This window comes from Aethalodelphis obliquidens, unplaced genomic scaffold (genome assembly GCF_003676395.1).
Source record: "Aethalodelphis obliquidens isolate GAN/ISIS:26980383/991018 unplaced genomic scaffold, ASM367639v1 scaffold53, whole genome shotgun sequence".
Taxonomy (NCBI): Eukaryota; Metazoa; Chordata; class Mammalia; order Artiodactyla; family Delphinidae; genus Aethalodelphis; species Aethalodelphis obliquidens.
The window spans coordinates 854311-866396 of NW_020837997.1; the positions used below are offsets into that span (position 1 = coordinate 854311).

Here is a 12086-nt window from a genome sequence, read left to right on the forward strand (position 1 = left end):
GTCCCCCAGCTCACCGCTTCCCGGCGCCTTCGCTCTTGCTCCTGCTTTCGGGCCAACTCCCTCTGCTGGTCCAGCATGGACTGGGGCTGGGAGCTCCGGGCCTGGGGAGTGGCGGCAGCGGCTACAGCAGCTGCCTGTTGCTGCTGCTGCTGCTGCTGCTCCTGTCGCTGCTGCTGCTGCTGCTGCTCCTGGCGCCGGCGTGCCTCCTCGTGGGCTCGCCGGGCCTGCTCTAGCGCATCTTCATCCTCTCGGCTCCTGAGCAGAGCAGGGCTCCGTGTCACGTGGGGATGAGTGCAAGCCCTGGGAGCCCCACAACCTGCCCAGAGCCCGCGCCCACCTCATGCGCTCCTGCCGGAGCCGCTCCTTCTCCTTCTCTGCGTGCTCTGCCTGCGCCTTCAAGGCCTTCTCGCGTTCCTCCTTCTCCCGGGCCGCCCGGCGGAACTGCTCGAAGCTGTCACTTGATGACTTGGCTGTGGAGGACGGGGTGGTGGGATGCTTCTGCACCAGGCTAGCCCAGGAGCCCATATTCTTGATTTTTAGGTCCTGCGAGGCAGAGAGACCAGGGGGCCAGTGAGGGACCCTGCTGCAACTGGACTCCTCCAGAGAGGCCCAAAGTCTGAGGACACAGCTACCAAGGCATCTCCTTGGGGTGGGGGTCAGGGGCACTCACGGGTCCACTGTTCCTACCTTTTTGGGTGCAACTGGCGTCTTCGGCTCCTGTTTCTGTTTGTCCTTGTCAGCGGCCCCCGGTGGGGGTGCATTCTGCTCAGGGGGCCGAATCACAGGCCTCCCGACATCCACGGGCTTCATCTCAGGCCCTGGAACACAAATAGCCCATGGGCCTGGGCCCAACCCACCTCAGTGGGGCACGGTTGACCGGCCCACAGGAAGCTCACATCCAGTGCAGGCCTGGGGGCCTCAACCTCAGCTGGGATTGGAGAGGGCACTCACGCTGGGGCAGGTGGACGGGGGCCTTGATGCTCTCTGGGTGCTTGGGGGGTTCTGGCCGCAGCGAGGGGCTGAAGGGCTCACTGCGGATGATGGGTGAGTGGATCTTCTCCTCCTTCACCACCACCAGGGGCTGGGGCTGGACCACGGAGGCTGCACGTAGCTCCTGGGACGGCACAGGCATGGCAGCTGGTGAGGTGGATGGGCGCCCCTGGCCCCAGCCTACGCCCATCCCTGGGGACTGTGGCCCAGCCCTGCCCTTTACCTGCTTCTTAGGCTGGACGTTTTGCTGGGGTGGTGACTGATGGGTCAGACTCTGGAACTGTGGCATCTGGGGGGAATGTATCATAAGCGGGGAGGGGGCTTCACGGAGGTGACCTAGGAGAAGGGACAAGGAGCTTATCAGCATGTCTGGTATGGAGGCCGCCGGCCCTGGGCCCAGCCAGGCCCTCCCAACCCAAGGGAAGCCCCACAACGGCTCAGTCCCTTGCATGTCAGGCCCTGTGCTCAGAGTGCAGCAGGGCTTTGTGGAGCCATGAGCGCAATCCTGGTGTTTGATACCACTGTGTGTCAGAAAAAAACTTTCCATTAGGAAACTTTAGGAAGCGCAGATACATCTGATCCCAGGTGGGATCTGAGCTTGATTATCTTTTAAAAGCTCTCCAGGTGGTCCTATGGTATGGCCTGGGTCAAATACAAGGGATGTCAATAACCCCACAGAGCAGGCAGCCTGGGCTCCCGGCTGTCCCCATGTGGCTAGGCCGGTCTGCCTGGACAGCTGCTTCGGGCCTAAGGCTAGATCCCCAGGAACCTCCCCAATACAACTCAACCTGCAAGGCCCACACAATGGGGAGAAGCCTGGACCTGGCCTACACCACAACAGAACTGGCAGAACAGGTGTTGGGCTCATGGTTCTTGGAGAAAGTGGGCCAGCCCACCCACCTTCATCCAACCAAAGGCTGGGGGGACCCAGGCAGCCTTGGCCTGGGCCTGCCAGCAATCTGCAAACACACAACTGCAACAGCCTCCTGTCTGGGTGGTTGCCTTGGGAGCACCTGCTGAGGCCGACCTGGGCAATGGCAGGCTCTCAGGCCTATGACTTGCAGAAATCTCCTGCCTGCTAGAAGCTTCATCCAGCAGCACCTAGAGGGGAGCCCAGTAGCTCAGGGGCGGTGCCTCCAAGTTGGCCTGGTGCCCAGGGATGCTTGCCAAACCTCCCTGGACTCCAACAACTTGGTCTTTGGCCCAAAGCCCCCAGCTATGCTCCAACACATGTCACTCCCTGTGACTCATTCCAGGCCACAGAGACTCGGGGAGAGATGGGCCCAGAGACTCTAAGCAAAGGTAGCCAGAGGGGACCTGCCCTGCCCCACCACAAGTGCTGACTCCTCCGAAGGCATCTCATCACCTGCCCACTACTGGTTTCCACAAGGAAACCCTGTCTTGCTTGAGGGTGGAAAACAGGCACATTTGCAGAGCTGCTGGGACCACCACTGGTCTTTCCCAGGGAGGACAGCCAGCTGTTCTCAGCTCAGGGTACACAGTGATCCACTTGGCACCTGGCAGCTTTTGCTGGGTTTAGGAGCAGTCACAGCCTAAAGTCAACAGCTTCATTCAATTTGTAGGCGGCACTCACGGATACCACCCCCCACCCCCCACCCAGGCTGCATGATCTACATGCCAAGTCCAGGAACGTCAATGTGTCACCACACCATGAGGCATCTACTAGAACACTGCCCCACCGTGGTCAGCCAAAACATTTTGGTCAGAGACACCTAGAAAACAAGTGCCCAGGAAAAGCAAGAGGACATGGCCTGCCCAATGCTGTTGACTGGAAAATGGCAGCCTAGATCAGGCTGGAGACTGAGAGCAGGAGACAGCAATGATTCCTGGGTGAGTCGTGAGCTACCTGTGAGCTTCAGCCTAATTCTCCCTCCCAGCTCCACCAGGGGGGCCTCCTAACACCAAAAGCCGAGCACCTGTTTCCATAGGGTCCCAAACAGACCACACTGCCCCGACCTGCTCATGGCTCTGCCTGGACCTCACACCCCACTGTTTGTTAAGCTAACTCCTGCTCATCCTCTGGTCACCTCCTCCAAGAAGCCTGCCCCAATCCCCAGAGGCGGAGCAGGTGCCTCCCCTGGGCTTCTGGCCTCCTCACCTAGCAGGTATCACAATGCACTGTTAATGCACTTGACTGTGAGTTCCAAGAAAATGGCCCACTGGGGCCTTAATCTGTCATCTCGGCTTGCACGCAAGATGGACACCTGATTAAAACACTGCATCAAGTATCATCGCCCCCTTTCAGCTGCCTCTCTCCAACCAACCCAGAGCCTTCGAGGCTCAGCTTTGAGCCCATCTCAGCCTGCAGCACAAACTGACCCTTCTGGCTTCTTGAGGACCAAACTCTAGACCTAGCGCCAGCCTCCCCAGAACCCAGGGGCAGGACGGTAGTGCTGGTGGGGGGACACTTACCAGTTGAGTAGGGGTCTGACTTGTGGTGCCGGGGTGAAGGGTGATGCTGGATGACTTGCTGAGGCTTGGCGGGCTGCGGCGGGGGTGGCTGCTGGCCCGTGGGTGGGTGGGGGGGCTGCTGGCCTGGGGGCGGTGGGGGCTGCTGGATATGGGTGGGGAACTGCATGGGCTGCATATGCACAGGCCGTGGCGGGGGCTGGTGCTGCTGCTGGGGTGGCGGCTGTGGCTGGGGCGGTGGCGGAGGTGGCTGCTGCTGCTGTTGTAGCTGCTGCTGCACTGAGGGGTGGGGAGGTGGGGGCAGAGGGGGCGGGGGCTGGGACTGCACCTTCACGGAAGGGAGTAGTGGTGTGGGGGGCTGCACCTTCTGCAGCTGCTGCAAATAGAGCTGCATCTGCATGGAGGTGAGGGGTGGGGCAGGCGGATCTTCATCCTCCTGCAGCAGCACTTGGGGGGGCTGAGCCATGGGGGGCTGCGGGAGTAGGGGAGGCTGGGCCAGGGCGGGTGATACGGCCGGGGGACGGGCAGCCTTGGGGGGGAGGGCGGCAGCTCGGTTACTGGGCCGTGATGGCTGTTGAGGCAGTGCGTTGTGCAAAGCTGGAAGGACACAGTAGCAGGGTGGTGAGGCTCACACACCCCGTGGCCCCCGGGGTCTCCTCCATCCTGACCTCCTACTTGTCTCCCTCCAACTGGCAACCTCTCCACCATCCTTGGTTTCCCAAAAGCTCCAGAATAAGGACAGCATCCAGGGAGGTCTACAGGATCCGGCCCCTCACCATCTTGCCCCGTGCTCCACGCCCCCAACTCTCCTCCCTTCCCTTCCCTCCAACTGCTGCACTTGCCCTTCAGGTCTCAGAGCAAGTCTTTCCTGATTCCCACAGGTGTGTCCGCTCTCGGCTGAGGCTGTGCGCCCTCTCAAACCCCTATCCCTGACTGGGAGCTACAGAGGATCACATATTTTTCCATCTCACACCACGCCTGGCCCAGCAGAAGATCTGAATCAGTGTCTTCTGTACCCAAAGCACTCTCTCTCTGTGCAAGGCCTGTTCTGGGGCCTCTCGTGTAATTTCCATAATGGCCCCGGGAAGCTGCTAACCTCCCCTTAGAGACAACTGAGGTTAAGAGGGGTTCTGCAGGTCGCCCAGAGTGCCCTGTCACTGTGGTAAGACCAGGGTGGGAAGGGAACCTCCCCACACTGTTGCGGGTGTGGTTGCAGCTCACCTGGAGGAGAGACCACCGAGTGCTGGTTGAGATGAGGCGGAGTGCTGTGCTCGGGAGGCTGGGGCAGGTGAGGGGGCAGCTCGGGCTGCGGCAGGTGCAGGATGGGCTGGGTGAAGTGGCCAATGGGGTCGAAGACACTGCCTGGGAGTTGGGGTTCCAGGACGGGCACCTGGGTGGCGATGAAGGGTGGAGGCGAGGACTTCATCGCAGGGGCTGCCTGCTGTGGCATGGAGGGCGGAGGGGGCGGGGGTGGGGGCTGCTGCTGTGGAGGTGGAGGCGGTGGGGGCTGCTGGGGAGGCGGTGGGGGCTGCTGGGGCACAGGGGCCGGGGCCTGCTGCATCTGCTGATGGTGGTGGTGATGGTGCTGCAGACAGACAGACAGACAGGCTGACGTCAGGCAGGCCAAACCCGTCTGGGTCAGACACAGGGTCCCTCCAGGGCCCCAAAAGACAGGTGGCCACTGCTCACCTGCTAAAGGACACCCCCGAAACCACATACCTTCTTCTGCTCCCTCCCGGGGTGCCCCTTCTTTTTTGACTTCGGAGCCATCTCTGTGGAGGAAAAGAGAAGGTGGTGAGCCTACGGGGGAGAAGACTGGGAGCTGGCCTTGAACGCAGAGCAAGGAGAAAACAGAGGATGAGTTCAGGAGAAGGACCGGTGACAGTGAGAGGGAGGGTGGCTGGGTTCTGTCTGGGATGGAAGTTGGTCACAGGGGAGGGAAAGACATGTGGGGTGCCACCTACCCAGTTGCCTGCTGCTTTTTCCTAGCAGGGACCATGCCTGAAAAGCTGCCTGCCAATCTCCGGACCACCAGCTCCGTTAAAAGATGACACCCAAATGCACTGGGAACTGAGCTACAAGAAACCTCCTTGCCCAACTTCTCCTCCAATTTGCTGGTCAGAAGCCTCTACAGTGACCTGAGCATCTGCACCCTAACCTGCTTTGCCTTGCAACAACCATGGTGTTTGAAATGATCTTGTCCATTTTACAGATTAGCAAAGTGAGGCTCAGAGAAGTTAAGGGACTTGCTCTGGTCACACAGCTAAAAAGTAACAACTCGGTGGCCTCCAACTGCATTGCCCTCTGAGGCTCGCTCCTTCCCACCCTCCCAGACGAAACAGAGATGCGTGAGTTGGGCTGAGAAAGACCACTGGTGCCAGCATGGGCCAAGGCCTGGCCACAGAGCCATGGGACAGGTGAAGAGAGTGCTGACAAGCATGAGCGCTTTGTGGAGGAAGAGAAAAGCCAGCCAGCCAGCCAGCCTCCCTGGACGACGCAGGAGCCAATGGGGGAGGTACTCAATGCCATTGCCAGCAGAGGAGGACGACACTGGACAGACTCCCCTTCCTCTCAGGAGACCAGCCTCAGAGAAGTTCCTGTGTTGGGATACAGTCAATGTGCTGCAGGGAGAAAGCAGTATGTGTCCCGGTTTCTCAGGAGCCAATGGCTTGTTGCCACCACTGTGTGGATAAATCTGGGGTGTGCCTGTCTCTGTGAGGAGTGTGCAAGAGCCAGCATGACTCCCTCTGCCCCCACTCTAGAAGCTTATGCTAAGGAACTTTTGCCAGCTGGATGCCCCTTGCCAAACACTGCTGGGTGTAAACCTCAGAGGAGAGAAAGCCCAGCCAGTGCTCAAGGGCTAGGAAATGAAGTCACCAACCACCAGGTGGGAGGTAGGACCCGTGGTGCCTTTCAGATTCCTGTCACTGAGAGGCACCTCATGGCTTTGCCTGGCATTCCCTGAGCTCCTTGCCAGGGTGTTGGCTCTTGCTGCTGGTGTTGGAGGACACATGCTTTTGCCCAAAGCGGGGCTAGCTCCACTGCTAGCTCCAAAGCTGCTTCATGGAGGGCCGTGCTAAACTTCTGTGAGGTGCACAGCCTTGGTGCGACGTGTCACCAAAAGGGATGAGAAGGGACTTTGTGCCCTGCAAAAGCTCACCATTCCATGCAAGTGATAAGACAGTGACACAAAACTCAGCAGCTACAGACATGTCTCATACAAATGGCAGCGACTAGGGACACCTGGGACACAGGAACTGTAGGCCCAGCCCCAAACCCAGACTTGAGAGATGCCAGGATACAGGGCGCAGAACTCTTTGGGTCACATACAAAAGCTGGTGAGGACACTCTTGAGGGTCACACATACAAAAGGGAGCCATCTGGGTGATTTGCAGGCCACAGGGTGTCTGGCAGCCGCAGGATGGAAAAGGAGAGGCTGGAGGCCCAGGACCAAGCGGACCCTACACACACAGGGATAAAGCATGGTACACAGAGGCTGCTGACCCAAGGGAGTGGGAGAGAGAGGCCAGAGCATTCCTCCAGGCTGGGCTCCTCTCCCAGCATGGATTCCAGTAACAGAAACTGCAGCTGGGGAGGCTGGGGGCGGCTGCTTGCATGCTGGCATGCCTTTGGAGGGAGGGGACCAATGGGTCAAGTCTGACCAGGAGAGGCCACTGTGTCATGGGGAGAAGGCTGGGCAGGGTAGGGGTGGCCTGTCATCTCATGGCCTTGGGAGGAAACACTTTTTTTCATCACAAAAGAGGGACAGTGGCTCTGAACCCACACCATCTCCCTGCAGCCATGAGCAGAGGCCCATCTGGGAACTAGAGGGGAAAAAGTGCAATGGGGCCCTTAAGGATCCAGGGAGTGGCTTTCAGCTGCCTTAGAAAGGTCCCTGGGAGTACCATCCCAGGGCTCCACATAAGTGCTGGGAGGGGCAGGCCTAGAGTGGGAGAGAAGGTGGGAGGTGCACAGCAGACCACCAGGACAAGAGGACTAAAGGGGCCAGCAGTGGGGACCAAGGGGTGCTGGAGCCTCTTTGGGACAGCCACATCTGGCTCACGTGTCCTGGGCCTCATGCTGGAGTTACTGGTAGGAAGACAAGACAGGAAGTGCACAACTTCACAACACACCAGCCCCAAGACACCCCCACACAAAACTCTCTAGAAAGGGTTACATGAAGATGGCCTCAAGTACTGTGTGATCTTTATTCCATAAAAATCTTGAACTCAACACAAGTTTCATCTTTACATAGGATGGTAATTGTACAAAGAATTAAAACGTTTTTGTAAAATCTGATTAAAACACTGATTTCTCCCCACTCCCCCACAACTCAAGGGAAGGAGACAGGATAGAAGGTAAGGGCAGAGGTGCGTAGCCCCTCAACTGAACCGGCTGGGAGCCTCAGCACCAGCAGATGCCCAGGCCTCCCACCCCTCCTACAGCGACTCCTCAGGCCCGGCTGGCACCTCCCACTGTCCGCATGCTGGAGGCTGCCGACAAGGCGTGAGTGGGCTTCTGCTCTCTCTGCTCTGTTCCTGGGGCACTGGGCATAGGTGACAGCTTGAATCTAAAGATCAGGTTCTCTGCCAGACGGAAGCCCCACGGGCAAGAAGGACGGGATCCCTGGACAGCGAGGCTGCAAGGACCACGCAGGACAGCTGGCCCGTGGCTACAGCCCATGTGCACACGAGTGGGAAGGAGTGGTGGGGAGGCAAACAGGCCGACACTGTGGGAATCTAGCCTGACTTTTGTTCTAAGACAGAAGAATCTTCCCAGAATGACAATACCAGCAGCTTCCCAACTGTCCTGTGGGAATCTCCGGGCATGAAGCTCCCTGACCCCAGCCAGGCTGAGTTGTACTGGGAACACATCAGGAACAGGCCAAAGGGCAGCTCAAAATAGTCTGTTTGGCGAATGAGTTCGACTGGAAGCTGACCGGCTACAGGATCAGGGAGCAGCCTAGGAACTCCCAAGTATCACTGCAGGGCCCTGGAGGCTCTGGGGAGGCTGAACCGGGAACCCAAGGCCAAGGCCAGTCTGGGGCAGTTAGAGCTGCTTGGGCCCAAGGCCCCAAGGAGCTGGGGAGGAGTGCCAGGGTTTCCACACAGGCGGTGGCCAACTGCACCTCCTCAAGCCTGCTTCTAGCTCCAGCAGAAGGCAGACTCCAAGATGCCAGGAGATGGTTAGGCCTTGAAGAAGTACACACAAACTATATATAAAACAAAAAAAGCTCTCTGAAATGCAGATGCTATTCCTTAGGGAACTTTTCACGTCAGGCAGTTTTCTGTTGAGATGCTGGATTCATGACCAAAAAAGGGCCGACATTTATTTTTAGAGCGGAAAAAAAGCCTATTTAGTGCCTCTCAGAGGGCTTGGATTATGTGGCCACCCTGACCTGCCCCATCCCCAGCAGCTGTCATCACTCTAGGGGACTGAAGACTAGGAGACTACTTGCATGTGCATGGAACAGGGCCCGAAGGCTCTGATGCCCTCACGATTGACTGGTCCAGTGCTCTGGGTTTCAAGAACCCTTTCTTGCCACTAGCCCAGATCCCAACCCCCACCAAAGGAAAGGATGGATGATGGGCTAGAGGAGCCAGGTCAACTGGCTACACGGCCACTCCTCCCCAGACGCCCCTCACTAATGGCCTGCCTGGCAGCTCCTGGAGCCTGCTTCTAAGTACCTGGGAAGGGAGGGATTGGGAGGCAGCTTAGGAAGTCCTTTCCCTATGTGACTTTAGGAGAAGAGGCCAAAGAAGTTGGGAAAATGCCCAACAGAAACAGTGGGAACAATGAAAACAGAAAGGAGGACTCCAGGGGGCTGTGAATCAGCTGTGGCTGGTGACAGCCTCTGGCTAATGGAGCCTTATAGGTCACCAGAGAGAAGGCATGCTGAGGGACAGCCCCAGTGAGCCTTTGGGCCCAGCTGGCCTCGCCTCTAAAGCCCCATTCCTCACTTGGGGAAGCTCTAGATGTTACAGTGTTCTTCCTTAGGGTGAATGAGATCCTCCCTGGGCTAACGTCATTGCAAGGTCCAGGAGGGAACCAGTTAGGATCCAGAGTCCCCAAAAAAGAGGGAGGGATGAGGAGAGAAAACATATTTGTGTTGGGGTCTTGCACACGGAGCAGCACCACATGTATGCGTGTGCAGGGGGGACTGTCATCACCCTCTGGGAGATGCCACCCACCCAGAGGACCCCAGACGACCAGGGAGGCGGGGCAGGACAGCCAGGCAGTCTTTACACAGGAGGCCCGGGCGGGCAGCCAGGCAGGCAGCCTTCCCGGAGGCGGGACTAGGCGTGAGCTGCTGGACATGACTAATCCACCCCAGGGGACAGGCCCAGGGCTCTGAGGAATTCCATAACTTGATGGAGTCCTGTCCCTTTCACGGAAGAAAATGGACTTAAGCTATAGCTTGCTGGGAAGGAATCTGGAACTGAAGACCGTTTTATTAAGAGTCCGTGTCCAATGATTAGGCAGGACCTACATAGAGGGAGAGAGAAACCAGTGTGAGAGAAATGGTGTGGAATGTACCGTTCAAGTCATAAGAACAGAAGAACCGCAGACCAAGCCAGCCTCCTGTGCCCTGCTTGCTGTCAGGGCACGAGAGAATAGCCGCAGACTAGGAGTTCCACCCCCTGCCTGGCCAGCTGCAGGTGGGGACAGACCCACCTTTCCCTTAGAAGGGCCTCGGATCTGGCACGCATGGATGTCTCCAGAACTGCCTGAGTCTGTTTATGCTGTTTATGCTTCTAGACAGAACTGCTTCCAGTAACAAGTTCCATATGTGCCGAGTGCATGCTGGTGTTTCCTTTACTGGTCTTTGCATCTGAGAGGCTACCCTGCCTGTCCTCCTTGCCATCACTTCTGAAGACCAGCCTGGTATGCCATGTGCATTAGGCGCCCACTGATTCTGATCTTATCCCCCAGGGTCTGCTTTTCTGCACCTGTCTATTTCAAGGAGGTGATGCTGACCCTTCCTCAGGGCTTGGGTGGAGGTAGGAAAAGACCCTAAGAAAGATATGGAGTGCAGGACCTCTAGCTAACAGCCTCACCTCTGCATTCCTATAAACCGCAAGAAACAAACCAAAAAAAATTATAAAAAGAGGAGCCAGTTACATACACTGTTAAGGAAGAAAAAAACAAAAAATAAAAACAGGTTGAGAAAGAAAGTTGTCCCTTCTTTGTCCCAGGCATCGAATGCAGCTCCCCTTGATGGGGGAGGGGGTGTGGGGCTCGTTCCCACCCATATAGCAGAGCAGATGCTTCTGTTAGAGTCACAGATGCAACCAACACTGCACTCCCATGGTCTCCAAGTGCGCATGTGGGAAAAACCCGCCCACCGGCCGGTCTCTCATTCAAGGCACATTCCACAAGGCTCACCTTCGCCCATGAAGCCCTAAAATCCGTCCCTGCGTGTGTGTGGGAGTGTGAGGGTCACCTGGCAGTGCAGGCAGACTGGCTATAGCCCCGTCCTCCAGATCTCTTCCTACCCCCACCCCCACCAGGGGACTTACCCCCTCCCCAAGAGCGTGCGTCACACCCTTGGAGTGGGCAGCAGCAGGCCCCAAGATGGGACTGGAACCGAGTCCTTCCAGGACCCCAGGGGGTCGGAAGCTGAGGCTGGTTGTCTGGGAAGAATGCCCCATGGCCTCTGTCTGCACTTTCCAGCTCAAATCTTTCCAAAACATCAAGCATTCCTTTTCCCCTTGGAGCTATTAAGAAACACCCACATGCTCCGATCCTGGGAAAAGGAAACCAGGAGACTAAAATAGCTGAAGTGTGCTCCCTCCGCAACTAAAAGACCAAAATCAAGTCCAAGAGAATTCCCTGAACTCCTGTCCCAGCCCAGGTCAGGGGTGCTCTTGAGAGTGACAGGAACTGTGTGGCCACCCCTGCCCATAAAGATCTGTGGGTGGCATTTGGGAAGAGCCAGACATCAGCAATGTGATGGGGTGAAAGCTTAAGATGGCTCAGGAGCAGTGGGAGGGTGGCACTTGTACCACCACCTTCTGTCCCTCAAGCTGATTCAGAGTTTAACCAGAATCAAAGCTCAGTGGAAGACCACAACTCAAGTAACAGCTGGGTTCAAAAGATGTCGTGGGACTGGCCAGCAGTGCTGCATGCTCCTGAACAGGAGGAGGAACACACAGTGGCCTGGGACAGAGCTGGAAAAGAAACACCCCCTCCGCCCCAGTCTGTGGACGCACTGCCTCCCTAAAGCGGCCTTGCCCCAAGGACCAGCCCCCATGTCCTGAGCAGCTAGCAGCATCCTTGTCTATGGACAGTGGCCAGAGAGGAGTCCACGTACCACTGCCCTAGCCCCAACTTAGTGCCTCTGGTTCAATTTCTTTTGGTGATTCATGTCTCAGGGCTGTGTCGGCAGAACTGACAAATATAGGCCCTTAGGAATTTCAGCACTAATCCAAATGGAAACACAAGAACAAGAAGGGCAAAACAATTAAGCCCCCAAACACCGAGAGAAATACCTTCAATGCCCCCCACCAGGCCCCATCCCCCGCAAGGCAGAACCACCTGTAACTGGTCAGAGAAATCTACCCAGCTCCATGGACCCAGCACGAGCAGCTGCTGGAGGAGCTGCCCGGAGAGCAAGTGCAGGTTCCTGTGCAGGATGGGGGTGGCAGATGGCCACATTCAGTGGT

General features: G+C 57.4%; 1 protein-coding gene across 9 annotated transcripts in view; it reads right to left on the minus strand.

Annotated features, from left to right (window-relative positions):
* BRD4 (bromodomain containing 4) overlaps nucleotides 1–12086 on the minus strand; it is an 83248-nt gene that overhangs the window by 3243 nt on the left and 67919 nt on the right. For 6 of the 9 annotated variants that reach the window (XM_027084485.1, XM_027084486.1, XM_027084482.1 and 3 more), the window contains 7 exons: nucleotides 5140–5192; nucleotides 4642–5005; nucleotides 3424–4017; nucleotides 952–1326; nucleotides 688–818; nucleotides 338–543; nucleotides 15–255 (listed from right to left, as the gene is read on the minus strand). In XM_027084485.1, coding sequence (XP_026940286.1) covers nucleotides 15–255; nucleotides 338–543; nucleotides 688–818; nucleotides 952–1326; nucleotides 3424–4017; nucleotides 4642–5005; nucleotides 5140–5192 — 1964 coding nt within the window. The remainder of the gene's footprint in view (nucleotides 1–14; nucleotides 256–337; nucleotides 544–687; nucleotides 819–951; nucleotides 1327–3423; nucleotides 4018–4641; nucleotides 5006–5139; nucleotides 5193–12086) is intronic. The other 3 variants (XM_027084484.1, XM_027084483.1, XM_027084487.1) reach the window with 2 other exon arrangements.